The sequence below is a fragment of the Carcharhinus amblyrhynchos genome, chromosome 7 (assembly GCF_965287045.1).
Source record: "Carcharhinus amblyrhynchos chromosome 7, sCarAmb.v2.hapA, whole genome shotgun sequence".
NCBI lineage: Eukaryota > Metazoa > Chordata > Chondrichthyes > Carcharhiniformes > Carcharhinidae > Carcharhinus > Carcharhinus amblyrhynchos.
The window spans coordinates 104,186,943-104,208,756 of NC_137330.1; the positions used below are offsets into that span (position 1 = coordinate 104,186,943).

The window sequence follows — 21,814 nt, forward strand, 5'->3', positions numbered from 1 at the left end:
ATGCCATGGCTGATGGCCTGTCACTGTGGGCCTAGTGGGCCCTGACTACTGAGATTGCTTGGGTCGAGTACTTGGAGTTCCATAGCAGTCAGAGGTTTGGCACAGGTGCTGGGAACTGGGGGTTGCCTGCTTGCTGGGCTGAAGAGCCTCTATTGCTTGGCACGATGCTCTGTGCCTCTATGTATAAGGTCAGGTGCAGTCATCTCTGTGGGTGGCGCGATGGATGGGACGATTGCCAAGATGGGATGGACATTCAACTTTCCTGCCCAAAGGAGGTCTTTAATTTTCCTGTGGCACTGGTTGCCAGTCCTCCATGCAATGCATCGGCACTCACTGCCACTGCTTCCTAGACCACACTGTCAGCCCGACCCTTGGGTGGCCGCCCATCTGCAGGATTGAAGGTGGTCCCCCCATCTCCTCCAAGGCCCAGCTCCCCCTCTCTGAATCTTGCCGCAGTTCTTTGTGTTGCCATCTTCCTGACGTAATTGACTGTGAGTCCATTGTCTGCCCTTATTTGGAACTTCCCCTTGTTAATGCTGTACAGCTGTGGCCACTTTGGACAGGTCATTTGCCCAGAGGGACATTTTGGCTGGAATCACCTGGTGGGTCTTTCAATGCACGAAGGGTCAAAAGATTTCAGTGTGTGGCATGCTGAAAAAAAAGCACAAATAATTCCTGTTTTCCCACTTGTTCGACACTTAGGCTGGAATGTTACAGCTGTTCGTGCCGACAGGATTTTCCCATCCCATTGCAGTAAATGGAGATTTGGCTGGGTGCCAAATTCTCTGACTTAGCTGCAGCAGGAATGTGGTATGAATGGCCGGTAAGATCGTGCCCATAGAATTTGGTTTTAAGATCACACCCCTTATCTCCCAACCTTAACATGCTCAGGCAGATGTGTGTTTTGAAACTCTGATTTCTACATCCCTGAGCCCTGCTAAGACAGGTACCCTTCCATACTTCTCCACTACTTGGAACTCTCCATTACCATGTGCGGAAGATCATTACGACATTATATCCATGTGTAGCACACTACAACACTATATTGTGCCCATTGACTTCTGCTGCCACCTGTGCCCAAACCATCTTAGTTTGGTGGGGTGGCCTCCTTTTGCCGTCCCACATCTTAAGGATGTCCTGATTGGCACTCAAAGCCACTGTGAGTGTGCGCAGGCAGTCAGTTGATAGTGAGGGATCATCAGCCCACCTGCATTGCTCTCCCACCTAGTGTGTCTCCCTGATGCTGTTGCCATTCTGGACAACTTGTGCCTCCTCCGATGCCTTCTGCAGTCTGACACAACTGACTTTAGACCTCCCATCGAATTCCTAATGTATCCATTGCTTGCCATGCTCCTGCCCCCACCAGTCTCACAGCACCTATGTCCGGGTGTGTTTCTTGCCAACCTGCCAGTGTGATATATCGCATCTTTTGGTCAATCTTGGACAGAAGCTGGAAACGTGCCTGCTTTGGGTGCTGCCCATTGTGTTCACCCAACATAGGTGAAATTCAGGTCCTTGTTCCAGAGGAGTCCCTCCCCTGGTCACCCACAACCAACTGGAAAGGATAGAGTTGGGGAGAGTGAGAAGAAACTGAGCACCAATGGGAGAAAGGGATTATCTGGGGGCCCCCTTCGGATCAAAAAGGGTGGAGCTGAGATAAAAGAGAGATCAATAAGATTGTGTGTTTTAACTGCAAAAAGGTAGTGCACATTCCAGGTCAACTACTGGAGGTTATAGGAAAAACCAGTGGGATTTAACAGGGCACATACACCCTTTGAAGAGAATGGGAATTAGTCAGAGACCATAGCAGACCAGGCTATGGCTTTGCCTGCAGCAGTCAATCCCTGTGGGAGCACTCCTAAGAGTGTGGATGGGGGTAAACAAGTCCCTGAGATGTTCTGGGATTTTGTACCTGAAAGAAGGATAGCCACCTTTCACATAGACACATAGAAACTAGAAGCAGGAGTAAGCCCTTAGAGCCAGCTCCACCATTCATCTTGATCATGTCCGATCATCAAACTCATTATGCTGATCCCCCTTCCCCCCAACACCCCTTGATTCCTTCAGCCCCAAGAGCTATGTCTAATTTCTTCTTGAAATCAGACAATATTTTGGCCTCAACTGCATTCTGTGGTAGTGAGTTCCACTAATTCACATCCTCTGGGTGAAAATTTTCTCCTCACCTTAGTTCTAAAAGGTTTACCCTTTATCCTCAAACTATGACCCCTAGTCTTGACTCCCCCACCATTGGGAACATTCTTTCTGAAACCACCCTGTCTAACCCTGTTAGAATTTTATATGTTTTTATAAGATTCCCTCTCACTCTTCGAAACTCCAGTGAATATAATCCTATACCGGAAGGACGTGGAGACTCTGGACAGAGTGCAGAGGAGGTTTACCAGGATGTTGCCTGGTATGGAAGGACTGGGTTATGAGGAAAGATTGAGCAAATTGGGGCTCTTTTCCCTTGAAAGACGGCGACTGAGGGGGGATCTAATAGAGGTATATAAGATTATGAAGGGTATAGATAAACAGAGGTAAGCTATGTCCTATGTTAGAGACATACAGTACGAGGGGCCACGGGCTTAAGGTGAGGGGGGAGAAGTATAACACAGGTATTAGAGGGAGGTTTTTCACACAGAGGGTAGTGGGGGTATGGAATGCTCTGCCAAGTAAGATGGTGGAGGCAGGCACGCTGGAGTGGTTTAAGAGTAACTTAGACAGGCACATGAGTGGGTTGGAGATGGGAGGATATAGGAGATTGTTTTAAATAAGGTTCATTAGCATTGGGATGTCCCTGGTAATGTAAAAGGATATGATAATAACGTTTTTCTCTTTTAATTCAAAGGTTTTAAGTTGGTCCGCCTTGTTGTCCAACGAGGGCGTACACGCGATGGGTCGGACTTGGGCTGCTCTTGAATGTTCGAGAGTGGCCTAGTGCTTCATGTCGTTAGTGTGTGCTTAAGCTGGACCAGATGCTGGGCAACACGACAACTCAGTGACTATCACTTTTTGCTAAGAAATAGGAGCAGGAGTAGGCCATCTAGCCCTTCGAGCCTGCCCCGCCATTCAATAAGATCATGGCTGATCTGTCGTGGCTCAGTTCCACTTTCCCGCCCTCTCCCCATAACCCTTAATCCCCTCGCTTATCAAAAACCCATCAACCCGTGTCTTAAAAATATTTAGCGAGGCAGCCTCCACCACTTCAACGGGCAGAGAATTCCAGAGATTCACCACCCTTTGAGTGAAGAAGTTCCTCCTCAACTCCGTTCTAAACCGCCCCCCCCTTTATCTTGAGGCTGTGTCCCCTAGTCCTACTGTCCTTTCTGAGCGGGAAGAGTCTCTCCACCTCTATCCTATCCATCCCATTCATCATCTTATATGTCTCAACGAGATCTCCCCTCATTCTTCTAAACTCTAACGAGCACAAGCCTAGTTTATTCAGCCTCTCCTCATAGCTCAACCCCCTCAACTCTGGCATCAGCCTCGTAAACCTCCTCTGCACTCCCTCCAAGGCCAAAATATCCTTGCGTAAGTGCGGCAACCAAAACTGCACACAGTACTCCAGCTGTGGCCTCACCAGTGCCCTATACAGCTGCAGCAAGACCTCCCTACTTTTATATTCAATCCCCTTCGCTATGAAGGCCAGTATCCCATTAGCCTTCCTGACCACCTGCTGCACCTGCAAGCTGGGTTTTTGCGACTCATGCACAAGGACCCCGAGGTCCCTCTGCACTGTCGCATGCTGCAGTTTTGCACCACGTAAGTAATAGTCCTTCCTACCATTATTTCTACCAAAGTGGATCACCTCGCACTTGCCAACATTAAATTCCATTTGCCAGTTCCTGGCCCATTCACCCAGCCTATCTAGATCCTTCTGTAGACTCTCCACACCCTCCGCGCAATTTGCCGTTCCACCAATCTTGGTGTCATCAACAAAATTTCGACACCATACACTCGGTTCCCTCCTCCAGATCATCTATGTAAATGGTAAATAGCTGAGGCCCCAGCACCGACCCCTGGGGCACTCCACTAGTCACCAACCGCCAATCCGAATAGCACCCATTGACCCCCACTCTCTGCCTCCTATTTGACAGCCAATCCTCGATCCACGCTAACACCCTACCCCCAACTCCATGCCCCCTTACCTTCTGCAATAACCTCTTGTGAGGTACCTTGTCAAACGCCTTCTGAAAATCAAGAAAGACCACATCCACCGGCTCTCCTCTATCCACCGCCCTAGACATATCCTCATAGAACTCCAATAAACTTGTCAGACACGACTTCCCCTTAACGAAACCTTGCTGCGTCTGCTCTATCAAGCAATTCCCCTCAAGATGCCTCGCTATTTCCTCCTTGATGACGGATTCTAACATTTTACCTATAACAGATGTTAAACTAACCGGCCTATAATTCCCTGCCTTTCGCCTGCCACCCTTCTTAAACAACGGCGTAACATTAGCCGTTTTCCAATCTTCCGGCACTTCCCCGGAATCCAGCGACGTTTGGAAAATAACCACCAAGGCATCCACTATCACCTCCGCCATTTCTTTCAGAATGCTTGGATGCATTCCATCCGGTCCTGGGGACTTGTCCACAATCAGTCCCTCCAGTCTGTCGAGCACCGCCTCTCTAGTAACAATAATGTCATTGAGACCCTCCTGTCCTACCATCTTTCCATTGCTAACACCCGGCAAATTATTCACGTCCTCCTCTGTGAAGACCGAAACAAAAAAGTTATTCAAGGCCTCAGCCATTTCCCCATCCCCTACCACTAAGTCCCCCCTCTCATCCTCTGAGGGTCCAACGCTCACCCTAGCCAGCCTCTTCCTTTTTATATATTTATAAAAACTCTTGCTATCCTTTTTCATATTAAGCGCTAGCCCAGCTTCATAGTTTCTCCTATCCTTCTTTATCAACTTCTTTGTCAATCTTTGTTGACTTTTAAACCTCTCCCAATCCTCTTCTCGCCCACTACTCTTAGCTATTCTAAATGTCTCCGCTTTTAATTTAACACTTTCCTTCACCTCCTTCGTTATCCACGGCTTATTACCTCTCCTCCTACGGTCCTTTTTAACCATCGGAATAAATTTCTGCTGAGCACCAAGAAAGATCTCCTTAAAGATCCTCCACTGCTCTTCAGCAGACCTACCTTCCAACACGCTCCCCCAGTCAACATTCGCCAATTCTTCTCTCATCCTTCCGTACTCCCCTCTGTTCAAACAAAGGACGTGTGTCCGGGAACCCACTTTCTCCTCCTCCATCTGCACCAGAAACTCCACCATACAATGATCACTCTCCCCAAGAGGATCCTTCACCACAAGGTCCCTAATTCTACCCGCCTCGTTACATGAGGATGATCACAACAGACACCTCCAGACGCTGAAAGATGTCCTCATACAAACACGATATGACACTCAACTCATTGACCGACAGTTCCGATGCGCCACAGCCGACCTCCTCAGAAGACAAACACGGGACAAGGTGGACAGAGTATCCTTCATCATCCAGTACTTCCCCGGAGCGGGGAGGCTACGACATCTTCTCCAGAGCCTTCAACATGTCATTGATGAAGACGAACATCTTGCTAAGGCCATCCCCACACCCCCACTTCTTGCCTTCAAACAACGGCGCAACCTCAAACAGACCACTGTCCACAGCAAACTACCCAGCCTTCAGGAGAACAGTGACCACGACACCACACAACCCTGTCACAGCAACCTCTGTAAGAAGTGACTGATCATCGACATGGATGTCATCATCGCACGTGAGAACACCATCCACCAGGAACACGGTACATACTCTTGCAACTCGGCCAACATTATCTACTTGATATGCTGCAGGAAAGGATGTCCTGAGACTTGGTACACTGGGGAGACCATGCAGATGCTATGACAACGGATGAATGAACACCGCTCGACAATCACCAGGCAAGACTGTTCTCTTCCTGTTGGGGAACACTTCAGCAGTCACGGGTTTTCGGCCTCTGATCTTCGGGTAAGCATTCTCCAAGGTGGCCTTCATGACACACGATAGCGCAGAGTCGCTGAGCAGATACTGATAGCCAAGTTCCGCACATATGAGGATGGCCTCAACCGGGATCTTGGGTTCACGTCACACTGTCTGTACCCCCCACAACTTGCCTGGACTTGCAAAATCTCACTAACTTTCCTGTCTGGAAACAATACACATCCTTTTAACCTGTGTTTAATGCTCTCTCCACTCACATTGTCTGTACCTTTAAGATTTGATTAGCTGCAAAGACTCATATTCAATCATTATTCATGTAAATTGAGTTTCTGTCTTTGTGCTCTGTTTGTAATCAGAACTCCCACCCACCTGACAAAGGAACAGCGTGTTCCAAAAGCTTTAGGCATTTGCTACAAATAAACCGGTTGGACTTTAAGCTGGTGTTGTGAGACTTCTTTCTGTCAGTGATACTAACCAGCTGCAGGAGAAAATGCCTGACCTTTTCCCCAGCTGTGTGGTAACCTGGTCTATGACCATATAAGCTCTGTCAGAGAAAGCTGAAATGGTGCTGCAGACAGAAGACTCTCCGTCTGGTTATCTGAAATGTTTTTTGTAAGTCTAAAAGACCCTAAGGAAGATAGGACTGGGCCAAAGATCTGTTTGGTAGACGGTTTCATGACAAGTCTAAATGGGGACGAGGGAACCCTTGATCTGAACTGCCTCATCAGGTTGAAGAGCCACAAGGGAGTACAGCAGGAGCCAATCGTCCACTTTGGGGCAATAATGTTCAAGAAAATGTGGCACTGGTTAAGGGAACACAAATTCCCAGGACAACAGAGGGTGCGAATGCCCCACTGTTCTGTTTGATCAATGGCTTCATTGAGAATTTAAATGGGAAACAAGGAAATTCCTGAATAAACCAGGGAAGAGTAAGAATGCTGTCCCCTTAGTTGAAGAGTCACAGGATGTAGCAGCCAAAGATAGCCCAACCCTTTGAGTGAAGATATCTCCAAAGCTACTGGGCAGACCGCAAACACCAGAAGGTCACACACCAGACAGGCCATTTTAAAAAGAAGGGAGCCCATACCCCTCCCCAGGAGCAGGAGGATTAGCTATCTGGGACCTTCTTTTCAGTTTAGAAGAGGAATTCTAAGCAAGTTCCCAAACAGATACTCCATTGGCGAGGAAACTACCTTGCCCTGATTTAAATCAAAAGGAGCCTATACCCCTGCTGAGTGTTTATGAATTTAGAGGCAAGTCCAAGTGATTTCAAAATACCCCGAGAGTCGGCGAGGAAAGTGCCTTCCCCAGTTGAAAAGCCATCAGGGAGTAAAGCTGGAGCTGCATCTCCAACAGAGAACAGGTATTCCAGAGGACATGGAACATGTTAGGAGACCCAAAAATCCCTGACCAGGAATCCAGTGACTGATTTTGCTGACCACTTCATGGCAAATTTAACTGTGGAACAGAGAAGTTTCCAAATTGGCCTCGTGCAGTTGATAAACCACCTAGTGCTAAAGCAAGAGCTGAAACTTTCCCTGAGGGCAGTAGTGTCCCTGAGCATCTGGGGCTGGTTAGAAGACTCTCCTAAAACATAAGAAGTAAAAGGAGAGTCTACCTTAAAGCACGCAGAGTATGCAAAAATCCTAGGGCGAATAGCAGGGCAACCCCTGCAGAGGTAAGCCTTGATAAGCTAGATGCAACCAAACAAGCAGTTAGACCTGTAAATGTGCCTGGGTTTGAATCAACTAATTCATGGGTTATAGAGGTGGGCAACCCGAGCAGAACAGCTCTGCCCAACAGCCAAACTAACTTGCGCAGTAACAGCCTTTACAGAAGACAGGTTGTTGTTAGCAATCTGTGTAGATAGGGTAGGTAAAGCAGCCTACACTACAAAGGTAGATTTATCCAAAAGATATGGGCAAGTTCCCTTACTACCCGCACAAAGGTAATCTCCACCTTCGTAACTCTATATGGGATATTCCAATGTCAAGTAACAACATCTAGATTCTGAAATGACCCAGCTACCTTTCAAAGGCTAATGAACCAATCACATAGTGTTCCTGGTTGATGTCCAAGTGCACAGCAACACCAAAGAAACACACTTATAACAATTAGAAGCCCTTTTCCGGACAGTACAATCAGTTGATCTAGTGGTCAATCTTGCAAACAGCGAGTTCACAAAGGCTGTAGTGATGAATCTAGAACATGTTTAAAAGAGGTCGTGGCCTAGTGGTAGTGTCACTAGACCTGTAACCCAGAGAGCCACGGTAACGGCTCTGGGGACTGCGTTTCAAATCACACCATGGGAGATGATGAAATCTGAATATGATAAAAGCTAGATGAAATTAAAAGCTTACTGATCATCACAAAACCATTGTTGATTGTCATAAAAACCTATCCAGTTCACTGATGTCCTATAGGGAAGGAAATTTGCCATCCTTACCTGGTCTGGATCCACAGTAACGTGGTTGACTCTTACATGCCTTCTGGAATGGCCACTCAGTTCAAGGGCAATTAGGGATGGGCAATAAATGCTGGCCCAGCCAACAACACCCACATCCCATGAATGAATTAAAAAAAAGATATATAGTGAATCAAGGACAGATACTGCCCAGGACAGCTAAGGTACAAATCATAGTCCAGATTCCCATTCCCACCACAAAATGGGAAATCAAATGTGATTACATGCACCAAGTCCAGAACTTAAAGAAGCCTGGTTAGAATTGGAAGGATGATAATGGCCAGTGCTTGAAGAACGAATGCGTGTGAACGAGTGTTTGTTGTTTTAAACTTTTCCCCCTTTTGTAATGAAATGAAAATGAATCTCATTTCATTCTGTTGACAAGGAGAAGTGTCACAATGATGGAGTAAAACCCCAAATTACATATGGACATATTGAACTTCTAAATAAGACATGAGTTTTTAAAAGTCAAAGGTGACAGGATGTAAATTCCAAGAATGTAAATTCCATCACTGTCTGAATTTCTCTAGGTTGGGTGATATTAAGAGGGAATGGAATATCACACCGCTTTTCCAGACAGGAACATATCGAAGGCATGAAAGCCATATATAACTACCATCTCCTGTGTGCTAGATGGCCTACTCATACTCCTATTTCTTATGTTCTTATGTTCACCTGCTCTCCAAAATCCATTGAGGTGATATCAATACCTGGACTGATTTAGTGATACCGTCCAATACAGTACTTTCCTGCAAGGGTCATTGTAGTGGTTTGTTACACCCCCCATTTCATGGGTCTTTAGAGAAGTGTGCAGTATAAGGGCAATGAGGAACTGGCTCATCAGGGGAAAAGCAGGAGTAGGAGATAAGAGAAGAAGAGGAGGTTGAACAGGGAGTGCTTATGCTGTAAGACAAGGATGGCCTCCTCCAGCCACCATCTGGTAACGGGGCCTCCATCCTCTCTCTAATGGCCTCTAGCATTAGATTCATTAGATCAATAAAGTAAACTTGCTTGTCCAAATACCAGCCCTTTGGATCCACTGTGAATCTTACTTCTCTCTGATGCAGTGGGAGGCTTTGGCACAAATCACCGATCTATCACTCGTGATGATCAGCAGCTTCAGTAATGGTTGCTATGGGGTGTCTAAATGAGTTCCACACAAATCTAACCATTCCATTCCTGCCCCTACCTTCTGGGTGTGTAGGAAACCTAGCTCTCTACAAGTTATGGACTTCCCCGTGTAAAAATCTGAACTTCACTCACTGAAGACTTCTGATCTGAAAACAAACTCTATTCCTGTTTCCTGTCTCTGTGGTGAAAATATACTCATACTCTCCATTACAAAGAATACCTACTTCCACTTCTATAATATCACCTAAGTGTGCTCTTTCCTCAACCCATTTACTTCCAAAAGCTTCATCTATGGTCTTTTGACTTATATACCCAGTTATGTTAATAATTTGCTTGCTGCCTCACATTCTCCACCAAGGCCTGTCATTCATCAACCCTGTCTGGGGACATAGATTCCAAATAAGTGTAGCAAATTTCAAATTCTAACATCTCTCCTTACTGAATTTATTAGTGATAATATATATGTAACACCTAATGTTGGCCTCCCCTATAGGTGGAAACATCATTTCTACATCTACCCGACTGAATCGCTTCATAATTTTCATGACCTCTATTAAATCAATTCTTAACCTTTTCTAGAGAAAACAGCTCAGTTTTTCTAGATAGTTATAACTTCAAAATAGTCTAAAGGACCTAATTTATTTTCAACAGAAATAGTGCCTAGAGCCATGAAGATGGAGTTATGAAGAGGATGTGAAAAGATAGACTCCAAAAACAGTCACGTGAGATGCCAGTGGTGGTGCAGTTTTCCTGCTATTGGTGGGTGTAAACCTGATTGAAGGGTTTGAACCAGGAGTGGTGAGAGAGGTAACAATGATGTTGTGCAGAATTTTGATAAGTCAAGCTCAACAACAGTGTAAGAAAACTACAGTTAATTAAAAAAAAACACAAGATGTGAACTTCAATGGGAGGTGGAAGACAAGCACTGCCAGTAGTATTTACATTAACCATAAACATTAAATAGTCAGCAATAAATGCCCTTACTTGTTCCATATATCCAAGCATTGGAAGTGAGGCGGAAAGAACTGGTTCCTTCACTGGTGGAAGTTTATTTGGGAGTGTCAGATCCCAATACTTGTTAGGAAGTCTGAAAGGAAGTAAAACTCAGATTGGTGATTCTAAGACACAGACACCCTAATTTTCTGATCATAATTCCCTATTTTAGGGAAATTGTAAATCCAATGGCTCAGACTGGCAAATGTGCTGGAATTCTTCCTGCTAGAACTTTGCCAACTTTGGCACGCATATCAATGCTTGTTGTCATTTCCAGCAGCCAAAGAAAGTACTCACCTAAATGGCAGCCCATATGATAATGATTTGGTGCTATTATATGTCACATTTCCTGACATTTCTACCTCCCTTATACTATTTCATGTCCCATATGAAACTAACATGCAGAGGGAAACAAATTAAAAAACAACAGCTACATATGTAAGTATTCCAGAAACCTTCCTTTAGGGACCGATGACAGAAGTTTGAAGATCTGCATAACTTTTGCAGCTTTCTCCTCCTGGCTGTTAAAGGTTTCCTTGCCCTTTAAACTGAAAATTATTTTTGAATACAGCAACATGCAGTTCCTATCCTGCAGCTGTAATGAATGTGGTGCAACAGGCTATTTATTAAGCAAAGCTTTCTATCTCATCATCCAAGTTATTAATAAACATAATGACTGTTTGGAGGCACAATACAGATTTTTGCAGGACATCATGTTCACTTCTTACCAATTATAGCAGCTGCCCAACATCTCAACTGTCTATGTATTGCAGCTTAACCAATTTTCTAACCAGGTCAACAGGTTGCTTTCCACCCCTACAGAATCCCTACAGTGCAGGAGGAGGTCATTCAGCCCATTGAGTCTGCACCAATTCTTCAAAAGTGTCCTTGACCTACCACCCATCCACACCCCTCCCCGCTACCCCCAACTCTAATCCCGTAACTTCACAGATTTACCATGGCTAATCTATCTAACCTACACATCTTTGAACACCAAGGGGAAATTTAGCATGGGTAATCCACCCAACCTCCACAGATCTTGGGAGGAAATCAGAGCATCCGGAGGAAACCTTCTGGAAACCATATAAACATTCACAGACATTCCACTGTCCACTACTTTAGTCACTTTATGATGCCCATAGGGGGAATCATTAATAGATCTCCCTGTGAACCTTGCTGAATATCAGCTTCCTTATTAGGCAAATGGAGGTTCACCCAATAGGGAAAGAGCAGTGGGGTTTTAAAACCAGCTGGCTTCACTCAGACTAGCAGTCAATGGGCCAACTTGCACTCTGTGGCCATTGAAAGGCATTCTACTATCCCTGTAACTAAAAGGGTGTTTGGTAATGGAAAACTGGCCTTGGTAAGATTATTACATTGGTGACGAAGAGTAAAAGAAGTTTTATCTTCCCTCCAGACCATCTTTAAGACAAGTAATTCTCCGATAATAAAGATGTCTCTTTTTGGGAAACTTGAAGCCTATGGTACAAGCATCGAAGACTGGGCTCAGTGTGCAGAGCACAAGCGTTATCTTTTTCAGGCCAACAGTAAAAAGGCAGACAAGAAGCAGAAAGTGATCTATTGATGGCATGTGGGGTTTTGGCCTTAAGTGTAATCGAAAGCCTGATCTACCTGGATGCCTCTAAGTCCAAAACTCATGAATTGGTAGAGTTAATTAAAAGTTATTTGGATTCAAAACCTTACATAATACTCCAGTGATATCACTTTAACATGGCAGGGTGAATGCCTAGCGAATCTGTCACCGAATTTCTGAACAGGCTGTGAAAATTGACAGAGCATTGTGAATTCAGGCCACCTTTGAATGACATGTTGCGAAATAGACTAGTCTAAGAATTAACAAAGTGACAGTCCAAAAGAAATTATTGGCAGAAACCATTTTAGTTCTAAAGAAAACATTGAGATAGCTCTACTGTTGGAGAACGCAGAGAAAGGAACTCAGAAAGTCCAGCGAACGTCAGATAGCAGGAGACTTGGGGGGAGAGGCCTACAGCATCCATCCCTCAACTGAGAACAATGGTATCAATAAAAAAAATTACTTTAAATTTCCCAGCATCCTCGGCAGTGGTGGAGCCTGAGTCGCATAATCACTTTGTCAAGGGAAGTCAGGAACAGCCTTCAGCCTCCTAAGAAGGCTATTCCAAAAGGTTGTATATGATAGATGGCAGAATGTTGCAAAAGCTGCACAAGATCATAATCAAGGTTAAATGTAGGAACAGTCAAAACATATGCTATTTCAAGGAAAGGCCAAGACCAGTACCAAATCATACCTTGTCGAAAGGCCCACAACCAAGGATAATGTATTTAAATCACATTTCCATGACAAAGGTTGTCTCCATTATGGTGGAGTTAGTAAATGGCCGCCCATTAAAAATGGAGGTTGATATGGGGCTGCAGTCTCTGTTATTGGGAAGTAGGATCACGCCCGTTTTCTCAGCTCTTGTGATTTTACGGGAACCGGATTTCCGGCAAAGTCAGCCTCTCGCTGGAAATGGGTAAGAGGCTGAATAATTTATTTAAATGTTTATTTGCATCTGTTTAGTGAGCCTGGTGCTCAATCATCCAGGTTCACTTGCCTTTATGGCCTCGTCGGGAGAGATTCCCTCCGATGAGGAAAATACTTACTTGCCAAGAATGAGAAACAGTCACGTTGGCTTCACCAGTAGAACAGGAGGCCATGGAGGCCCCCCAAGGGTGCCTGAGGGCAAGGGAGTGCACCCTTAGGCAGTGCCAGCCTGGCAGTGCCAACCTGGCACCTTGGCACTGCCCACCAGACTGTGTGAGGGGGCCTATGGGGTTGGGCCCATGGGGGCATGGCATGAAGGGGACGGCCTGATTGGAGGGAACCTGCTGTCACTCAGCAACGGGATTGGATCAGGGGGAGGGGCACCTGCTGCCACCCTGTAATGGGATCGGATCGGGGGTGGGGGGGAGGAAGAGCATGATCAGTCTGGGCTGTGAGGGGTGTCAACAGGGGTTGGATGCCCATGCATTGTGGGGTTTGCATTCAGCCATGGGCCCCTCCTGATTGCAGGGGAGTAGGGAGGGAGTTGATTCAGGCTAGCTTCAGCAGCAGGGTCCTGATAGGTCACTCTCTGTCTGTCAAATGCCTGCTGCTGAAATTGCGTACATGCAGCATCAGCGATCTGCACATGTGCAATAACTCCCTCTGGTGAATTAAAGTTAGCTTACTGCCTGCAACAGTCTACACAATATTTTCAATGACAAAGTATGTAAGATTGGGCGTGAAAACTTGCCCAAAAAATAGATTAGGAGATCTCCCATTTTCATGCTAGCTGGACACTTAGAATCATTCTCGTAAAATTCCACCCATTATCGCCTCCAGGCTGGTATTCAGCTCCTGAACTTAGAAAGTACAAAAGCAAAACTGGCTACCTACGCAGGTGGACCATTGCAAATAAAGGACACTATGCGATCCATAGGACTTGCAGGCAGCAGTCAGCTCGACTTCTACTCATCACTGTACGGGAACAAGGACTTAGCATCACAGAGAGAGATTGGCTCCAATGCATCAGACTGAACTGGCTGGGAATCTTTCAGCTAGGTGTGGGGACTGTAAAAGTCATCAGTAAGCATTCTGAAGTCTTCCAAGAAAGGCTTGGGAAAATAAGGGAAGCCAAAACCAGGAATAACATAGACCTTTACGAGACAGACCAGTTCCATACTCCTACTGGGAAAGATAGAATCAGAACTAGAATGCATGGCAAAGCTTGTTGTTGGAGTTGCATGCATCCAGGCAAAATGGAGAGTATTTTGTCTCACTCCTGATCTGTGTCTTACAGATGGTGGAGAAGCTTTGAAATGTAAGGAATTAAGTTTCTTGCTGTAGTGTGCCCTGCCTCTGACTTGCTCTTGTAACTACAGTATAGATGTGGCTGTTGAAGATAAATTTCTGGTCAATTGTGACCCCAGGTTATTGATGGTAGGGGATTCCATGATAATAAAGCCATTGAATGACTGCAGGAAAGTTAGGGTAGTTTTAGTGGGGGATTTTAACTTGCATATAGACTGTTGCAACCAGACTAACATCAGAAAGATATTGAGTTTCTTGAGTTGTCCAGGATTACTTTCTGTGGCAATATTCCACAGGGGGAACCAACAATGGGTTAACATTAAATTTAGTAAAGATGTATGGGTCAGATTTAGACAAGGGAGTGTTGGGGTAGTGGAAATGTTATTAGGCTAGTTCTTGAAAGGCCCAGGCTAATACCATAGTAGCACATATTCATAGAAACATAGAAAATAGGGGCAGGATTTGGCTAAGCCCACTCCACCATTCAGTATGATCGTCTAACTCAATAGCTTGATCCTGCCATCTCCCCATATTCTTTGATCCCTTTCACTCCAAGAACTATATTGAACTCGTTTTTGAAAACATACAGGGGGTGATTCTCCCATCCCTCTGTGCTAATTTTTTAGCACAGCGGGCCGGGAGATTCTTGCATCGTCCGATTTGCACATGTTTCCGCCCTGATAGCATCAGCTCCACGTCAGAAATCAGCGGGGAAGCGCCAAGACCATTTAAATGGTCCTTTCAATATAATTTAAATGTGATCAGTGGTTCCGGGACTGAAGCCTATGGAGTACTTTCCACCCTCCCCCGCCAGAGTGGTTCGCTCTAGCAGGAATTACAGTAGCTCCCCACTAACGGGGAACTTGTGGCCCAACCCTGTTGGAGTGAAGGGAGTGGAATCGGGAGCCCCCAAAGGGTTGGCAGTGGGCAAGGTTCCACTGAGCATTGGCACCTTGGCAATGCCAGCCTGGGCCCTCTGGCACTGCCCAAGGGGCAAAGTGCCAATGCCCAGGGGGGCATCTTGGCGCTGCCCAGCAGGGCTTGATGGGCCAGTTGGTTTGGGTGGGGCGGGAAGCGATTGGGGCAGGCTGGGGAGGGGGTCAGTCTTGCGGGTAGGGGTTCGGGACTGTGGGGAGGGGGGTTCGGGACTGTGGCAAGGGGGTGGAGGGAATGAGGGTGCTGGAGATCGGGGTGTGCTGGAAGGGCGGAGATTTGGGGCTGGCCCAGGAATGTTTGGATGGAGGGGGAGGATGGATGGTTGGAGGGCTGACGATGCAGGGATCATGGGGCTGGACAATGATTGAGCTGGCCAGCAATTGGCAGGCCGACAGTGCAGGACTACCGTGTATGCGCCCACCTTGGCACTAACAGATCGGCACATGCGCAGTGACCCGCTCAGCGCTATGATGCTGGCCTCTCCAGCGGGAATAGGTTCTGCTCCCTGATTTTTAATGATGTACATGCTAGTCACCTCTGCAGTGCACAGAATGTGGGAGATTCGTTTTGAGTGAAACCAGTGTGAATTGCTCCAGTTTTCACACGAATTCAACAAGTTAGAATATTTTTGGGGGAATGCTGGTCACAATGTTTAGTGCTCAACTACTTTCTGTGGTAATGAATTCAATAGGGTAACCACTCTGAGTGAAGATCCTAGTCCTAAAAGGTTTACGCCGCATCTATAGACTAAGGTCCCTTGTTCCTCCCATCAGGAACATCCTTCTTGCATGTACCCTGTCTAGTCCTGTTAGTATTTTATGTTTTCCATGAGACCTCCTCTCATTCTTCTAAGCTCTAGTGAATATAATCCTCACCAACTCAATCTCTCCTCACACCTCTGGGTCCCAGGAATAATCTAGTAAAACTTTGCTACACTCCCTCTATAGCAAGAACATCCTTCCTCAAATAAGGAGACTAAAATTGTATACAATACTCCAGGTGTAGCCACACTGAGGCCCTGCACAATTGCTGCGAGTCATCCTGCCCCTGTACTCGAATCCTCTCACTATGAAGGCCAACATTCCATTTGCCTTCTTCACCATCTACTGCACCTGCATGCTTACCTTCAGCAACTGGTGTACTAGGACATTCAGGTCTTATTATACATTCCCATTTCTCAATTTATAAACATTCAAGAATAATCTGCTTTCCTATTTTTGTTACCAAAGTGGATAATCTCACATTTACCCACATTATACCGCAAATGCCATGCATTTGCCCATGTACTCAGTGTGTCCAGATCACACTGAAGTATCTCTATATCCCCATCATAGCTCCTTCTCTCACCCAGCTTTGTGTCATCTGCAAATTTGGAGATATTACATTTAGTTCACTCATCTAAGTCATTAATATACATTATGAATAGCTGGGGTCCTAGCACTGATCCCTATAGTACCTCACCAGTCACTGACTGCCATTTCAAAAAAGACCAGTTTATTCCTACTCTTTAGGGGCAATCTTAACATTGCGTTGCACGCTTTCAGGTGCAAAAACTTGGTAAGGTAAGATGTGAGGTCAGTAGCGTGATTGATCCCGCCTCCACACTGGTTCCCCCTTTACCAAGGCCTGAAAATGGCCATGATCGGGAACCTTCCTAAAACGGACACGATGGACATTTAAATATATTTGCATGCATTTCAATCCACTTAACTGGCTGCACGCCCAACTTTAATGGCACATCCCCTTTACCACCGCATTCGCCCATCTGAAATCGGCCTGAAACAGACATGCTCCGATTTGGGCACTCCATCAGTGAGGGTTAGTGAGGAGGTACGTGCCGAGTGTCCGTGCTGCTTTCAGGGATCCTTTCATGGTGGCCATTTTACTTTTTGGGTTGTGGGGAGGGCTGTTGTCAGCAGTGTGTCCAATGTCCGATTTGCAGCATGGATCTGGGTCTCAGCACTGACCTCAGCTCTTGTGAATGCTCCTAATGCACTCAGCACTCTTCCTGTTGAAGGATATGCATAAAGCCCTTGGAAATTGCACTGCTGCAGATTCAGCACTCTTAAAGGAGCTGTAATTCTGAGGTCATGTGGGTGGGGAATGGAGGATCTGTGATGCTGGGAGGCATGTGGGTGGAAAATGGGGGCTCTATGATGCTGGGGAGGGGGCATATGGCTGGGAAATGGGAGCTCTCTGATGTTGGAGGGCTTGTGTGTGGAGGAATGGGCAGTATGGGCAGCGTGTGTTGCTGGCTTGGGGCAAGCAGCATTTCTTCACCTCTACATGCGCTCCTCTCCTTCTCCTCCTAATCGCCCCCTCTTTTCAGAGTGACAAGATGACTTTTGCGATGCAACCAATTGATGTAGGGTGCTGGGGATGAAAAAATCTGGAGGCGATTGGGGGAAGATGCTAGATGGGGTTAAGCATTCACCCTTTCTGCCTGGATGAGGTCATTGACCTACTTGTGACATTGCTTCCCCGTTCTGGAGCCCATTGCCGCTGATGGAAGAGGCAACTGCTTCCAGAACATATTGCCATCAGCCCCCTGGGTCTTTGTACTTTTGGGGGAAGAGGGTGTCCCACCTCGCTTCTGCTGCATCCAGCAGCCTTGTGGGGTCACCTTCAGTGAATCTGGGGGCTGGTCATTTGGTCATTTTCTTCCTGCACTGCCTGCCTGTCGATCCTTCGGGTTTTTATGGAGCTGCCCCTTTTATAGCAGATCAGCTGCAGTCAGTCTGGCAGAGCATTTCATAAGTTATATATAGTTTGCTTGTTAGCATTGAGGGGAAGGCTAGTGAGCATTTGCAGATGTGCTGATGGGAATGGGGGGTGGTGGGATGATGGATCAGTGCTTTCACGATGATTGGGGATAGGGGAGAGATAGGGACGTGTCATACAGCCATCAGAGTCAGGGGGAAATGGGGCTTTGTGCAGGAGGGTCTGGGGTGGGGAGAATCACTCTGCCTACAATCAATGAGAGAGAAGAGGGGCTGCTACCACTCTACCTGAGATCACTAAGGGGGAGGGAGGGGAGCTGCCTTTCTGACTGAGGTTGAGGGAGCTTGGTCTCTTCTCCCTGGAGAGACGAAGATTGAGAGGCGACCTGATAGAGGTTTATAAAATGTTGAGAGGTATAGATAGGGTGGATTCTCGGAGGCTATTTTCCCGGGCTGAAATGTTCACTACGACAGGACACAGGTCTAAGGTGCTGGGGAGCAGGTACAGAGGAGATGTTAGGGGTAAGTTTTTCACTCAGAGGATGGTGAGTGAGTGGAATCGGCTGCCGTCGGTGGTAGTAGAGGAGAACTCGCTGGGATCTTTTAAGAGACTTCTGGATGAGTACATGGGATTTAATGGGATTGAGAGTTATAGTTAGGCCTGGTAAGTATAGATACGATCGGCGCAACTTGTGGGCCGAAGGGCCTGTTTGTGCTGTAGTGTTCTATGTTCTGCCTGAGATTGGTGAGGGGGAAGGGGGCCACAGGTAGAAGATGAGCCGTGATTTAATTGAAAGGCAGATTTGACTGGCTGAATAGCCTACTCCTAGTCCTATGTTCCTGGAAACTTCTTTACACTTCAGTTAAAAAGCAGAAGAAGCTGCCACTAGCAGCCACCGGCTACGATTACCAGCACACATAGTATACCTCCCTTCCATCATCCTTGGGAGCTGCAAACTCCTCTCACCTGTTACGTTTTATTTTTCTGTCTGCAAGATAACAGTTACATCATAATTCAACCCCTTTACGAAAGGCTTGATATTTGATAATAGGAGCAATGAAATGAAGATATTATTCAGAAGTATTTACCGCATAAATTTATCAAGGCATTCCTCATCCTGAAAAAGATATAATCTGTTTCTGTACTCAACAGCATAATCAATATGTCCAGGGACCAATGCTTCATATCTGATGAGAAGGATCAAAACAGTAGTTAGAAACATTTCTCTGTCAAGACAATTTTTTTCCACATTTATTAAGTTTCTTTATCGTCTTGATAAATTGAATTTACCTTTGTTTGCCATCCAGAAATGTAACTGGACAGTAACCCAGAAATTCTGCCTGTTTAGGAAACCTGGCCTTTACTTCAGCTGCAGTAAGCTTTGTTGGTAATAGATCAGCTGATGGGAGAGATTGAGAAGCTAATGGAGGTACGAACAACTCTGGGTCATTCAAGAAGAGCTGAGAAATTGATAAAATTAGATAAATTGAAATTCATGCATTTTTTGTTTAAAACAGTTTATCAAAATGTTGATAAAGTTAATAATATAAATCAACTTAATTTTCCTGTAAAAAGGCATGGATTTCTTAAACAGAAGCATTATTAAATGCATAAGTAGGTATTTCTTAAAATATAGGTCACTATGTTTAAAATTATCTCTGTATGAATGGATTTAGCCGCCATGTCTTGCTATTTTCTTCTTCATGTTTAACTGCATATTGTGGATATAAATTCTTGTTATTTTAAATAGGGCAAGGTGGATTTTTTAAATAAAATTAGACTTCCATATTATTAGCATGAATATATAATTCCACATTTATATGTAATGGATTTGGCAATAGTTACTATTAAGACCATGCCATGAATGTGTTTGTACAATGTAATAATCTGGAATTTTTCTGGAACTGCTCCCTTCTACGGGGGCACATAAGAAGGGGTCTTTGTCACAATTCCAATGAAATTAAGGCAGAGGGTCGAAACAATTCCAAAAATATCTCAGACCAAAAGATATCATTTCATAGAACATTACAGTGTAGAAAGAGGCCCTTCGGCCCATCGAGTCTGCACTGACCACAATCCCACCCAGGCCCTACCCCCATATCCCTACACACTTACTCGCTAATCCCTCTAACCTACGCATCTCAGGACACTTAGGGGCAATTTTAGCATGGCCAATCAACCTAACCCACACATCTTTGGACTGTGGGAGGAAACTGGAGCACCCGGAGGAAACCCATGCAGACATGAGGAGAATGTGCAAACTCCACACAGACAGTGACTCGAGCCGGGAATCGAACCCAGGTCCCTGGAGCTGTGAAGCAGCAGTGCTAACCACTGTGTTACCGTGCCACCCATAGTTCGGTTACGAGTGGTGTGCCTCAGGGATCTGTTTTGGGGCCGCTGTTGTTTGTAATTTTTATTAATGATCTGGATGAGGGTATAGTTGGGTGGATTAGTAAATTTGCTGATGACACCAAAGTCGGAGGTGTGGTAGATTGTGAGGAAGGGTGTCATAGTCTGCAGGGAGACTTAGACAGGTTGCAGAGCTGGGCCGAGAGGTGGCGGATGGAATTTAATGCGGAGAAGTGTGAGGTAATTCACTTTGGTAGGAGCAACAGATGTGTCGAGTATAGGGCTAACGGGAGGACTTTGAATAGTGTGGATGAACAGAGGGATCTAGGTGTGTGTGTACATAGATCCCTGAAAGTTGGGAATCAAGTAGATAAGGTTGTTAAGAAGGCGTACGGTGTCTTGGCGTTTATTGGTAGGGGGATTGAATTTAGGAGTCGCAGCGTCATGTTGCAACTGTATACTACTCTAGTGCGGCCGCACTTGGAGTACTGTGTGCAGTTCTGGTCCCCGCATTACAAGAAGGATGTGGAGGCGTTGGAGAGGGTGCAGAGGAGGTTTACTAGGATGTTGCCTGGTATGGTGGGGAGGTCCTATGAGGAGAGACTGAGGGATTTAGGGTTGTTTTCGTTGGAAAGAAGGCGGCTAAGAGGGGATCTTATTGAAACATATAAGATGATTAGAGGTTTAGATAGGGTGGATAGTGATAGCCTTTTTCCTCGGATGGAGAAAGCTAGCACGAGGGGGCATGGCTTTAAATTAAGGGGGGGTAGCTACAGGACGGATGTCAGGGGTAGGTTCTTTACCCAGCGGGTGGTGAGGGATTGGAATGCCCTGCCTGCTGCAGTTGTAAATGCGTCTAGTTTGGGGGCGTTTAAGAGATCTCTGGATAGGTTTATGGACGAAAAGGGATTGGTATAGGCTAGTGGGTCATTGTTTTTGTAACTGGTCGGCGCAACATCGTGGGCCGAAGGGCCTGTTCTGCGCTGTAATGTTCTATGTTCTATGTTCTATAGCACAATAACTCCTGCCTCAGAGAGTTGGTGGCCAATCTGATTGCCCAGTATCTCTGTAATTCCAGTTGCAGTGAGGGCCAGGAGTGGGACTACAAGCAGTCCCCAGATTCTTAGTCCTGGAGTCCAGGATCAGGTATGAGGAAGGTGTCTCAAGGCAATGAGAGGAGATGAGGCCCAATGGGAAAGGCAAAGGCAGGATGGAGGGCCTGATGGAGAGGCTGGTAGGGAGGGTGGAATAGGGGTCACTACAGGGACAGACCTTGCAGGAGATGAAGAAACAGACACCTTGAGGGAGACAGCCTACTTCCCACCCATTGAGGCCAGTAACCCTTAGGTGGTTAATAATTAGCCATTTAAGAGCCTTAAGTGTGGACAGATTGGGAGAAGCCAGCAAAAGGGGCC

At 46.0% G+C, this 21,814-nt stretch overlaps 1 protein-coding gene across 1 annotated transcript in view; it reads right to left on the reverse strand.

Annotated features, from left to right (window-relative positions):
* Positions 1-21,814, reverse strand: part of ak9 (adenylate kinase 9) — a 341,329-nt gene that overhangs the window by 10,537 nt on the left and 308,978 nt on the right. Inside the window, exons 38-40 of the mRNA XM_080193447.1 lie at positions 19,338-19,507; positions 19,136-19,234; positions 10,550-10,652 (exon numbers count right to left, since the gene is read on the reverse strand). Coding sequence (XP_080049573.1) covers positions 10,550-10,652; positions 19,136-19,234; positions 19,338-19,507 — 372 coding nt within the window. The remainder of the gene's footprint in view (positions 1-10,549; positions 10,653-19,135; positions 19,235-19,337; positions 19,508-21,814) is intronic.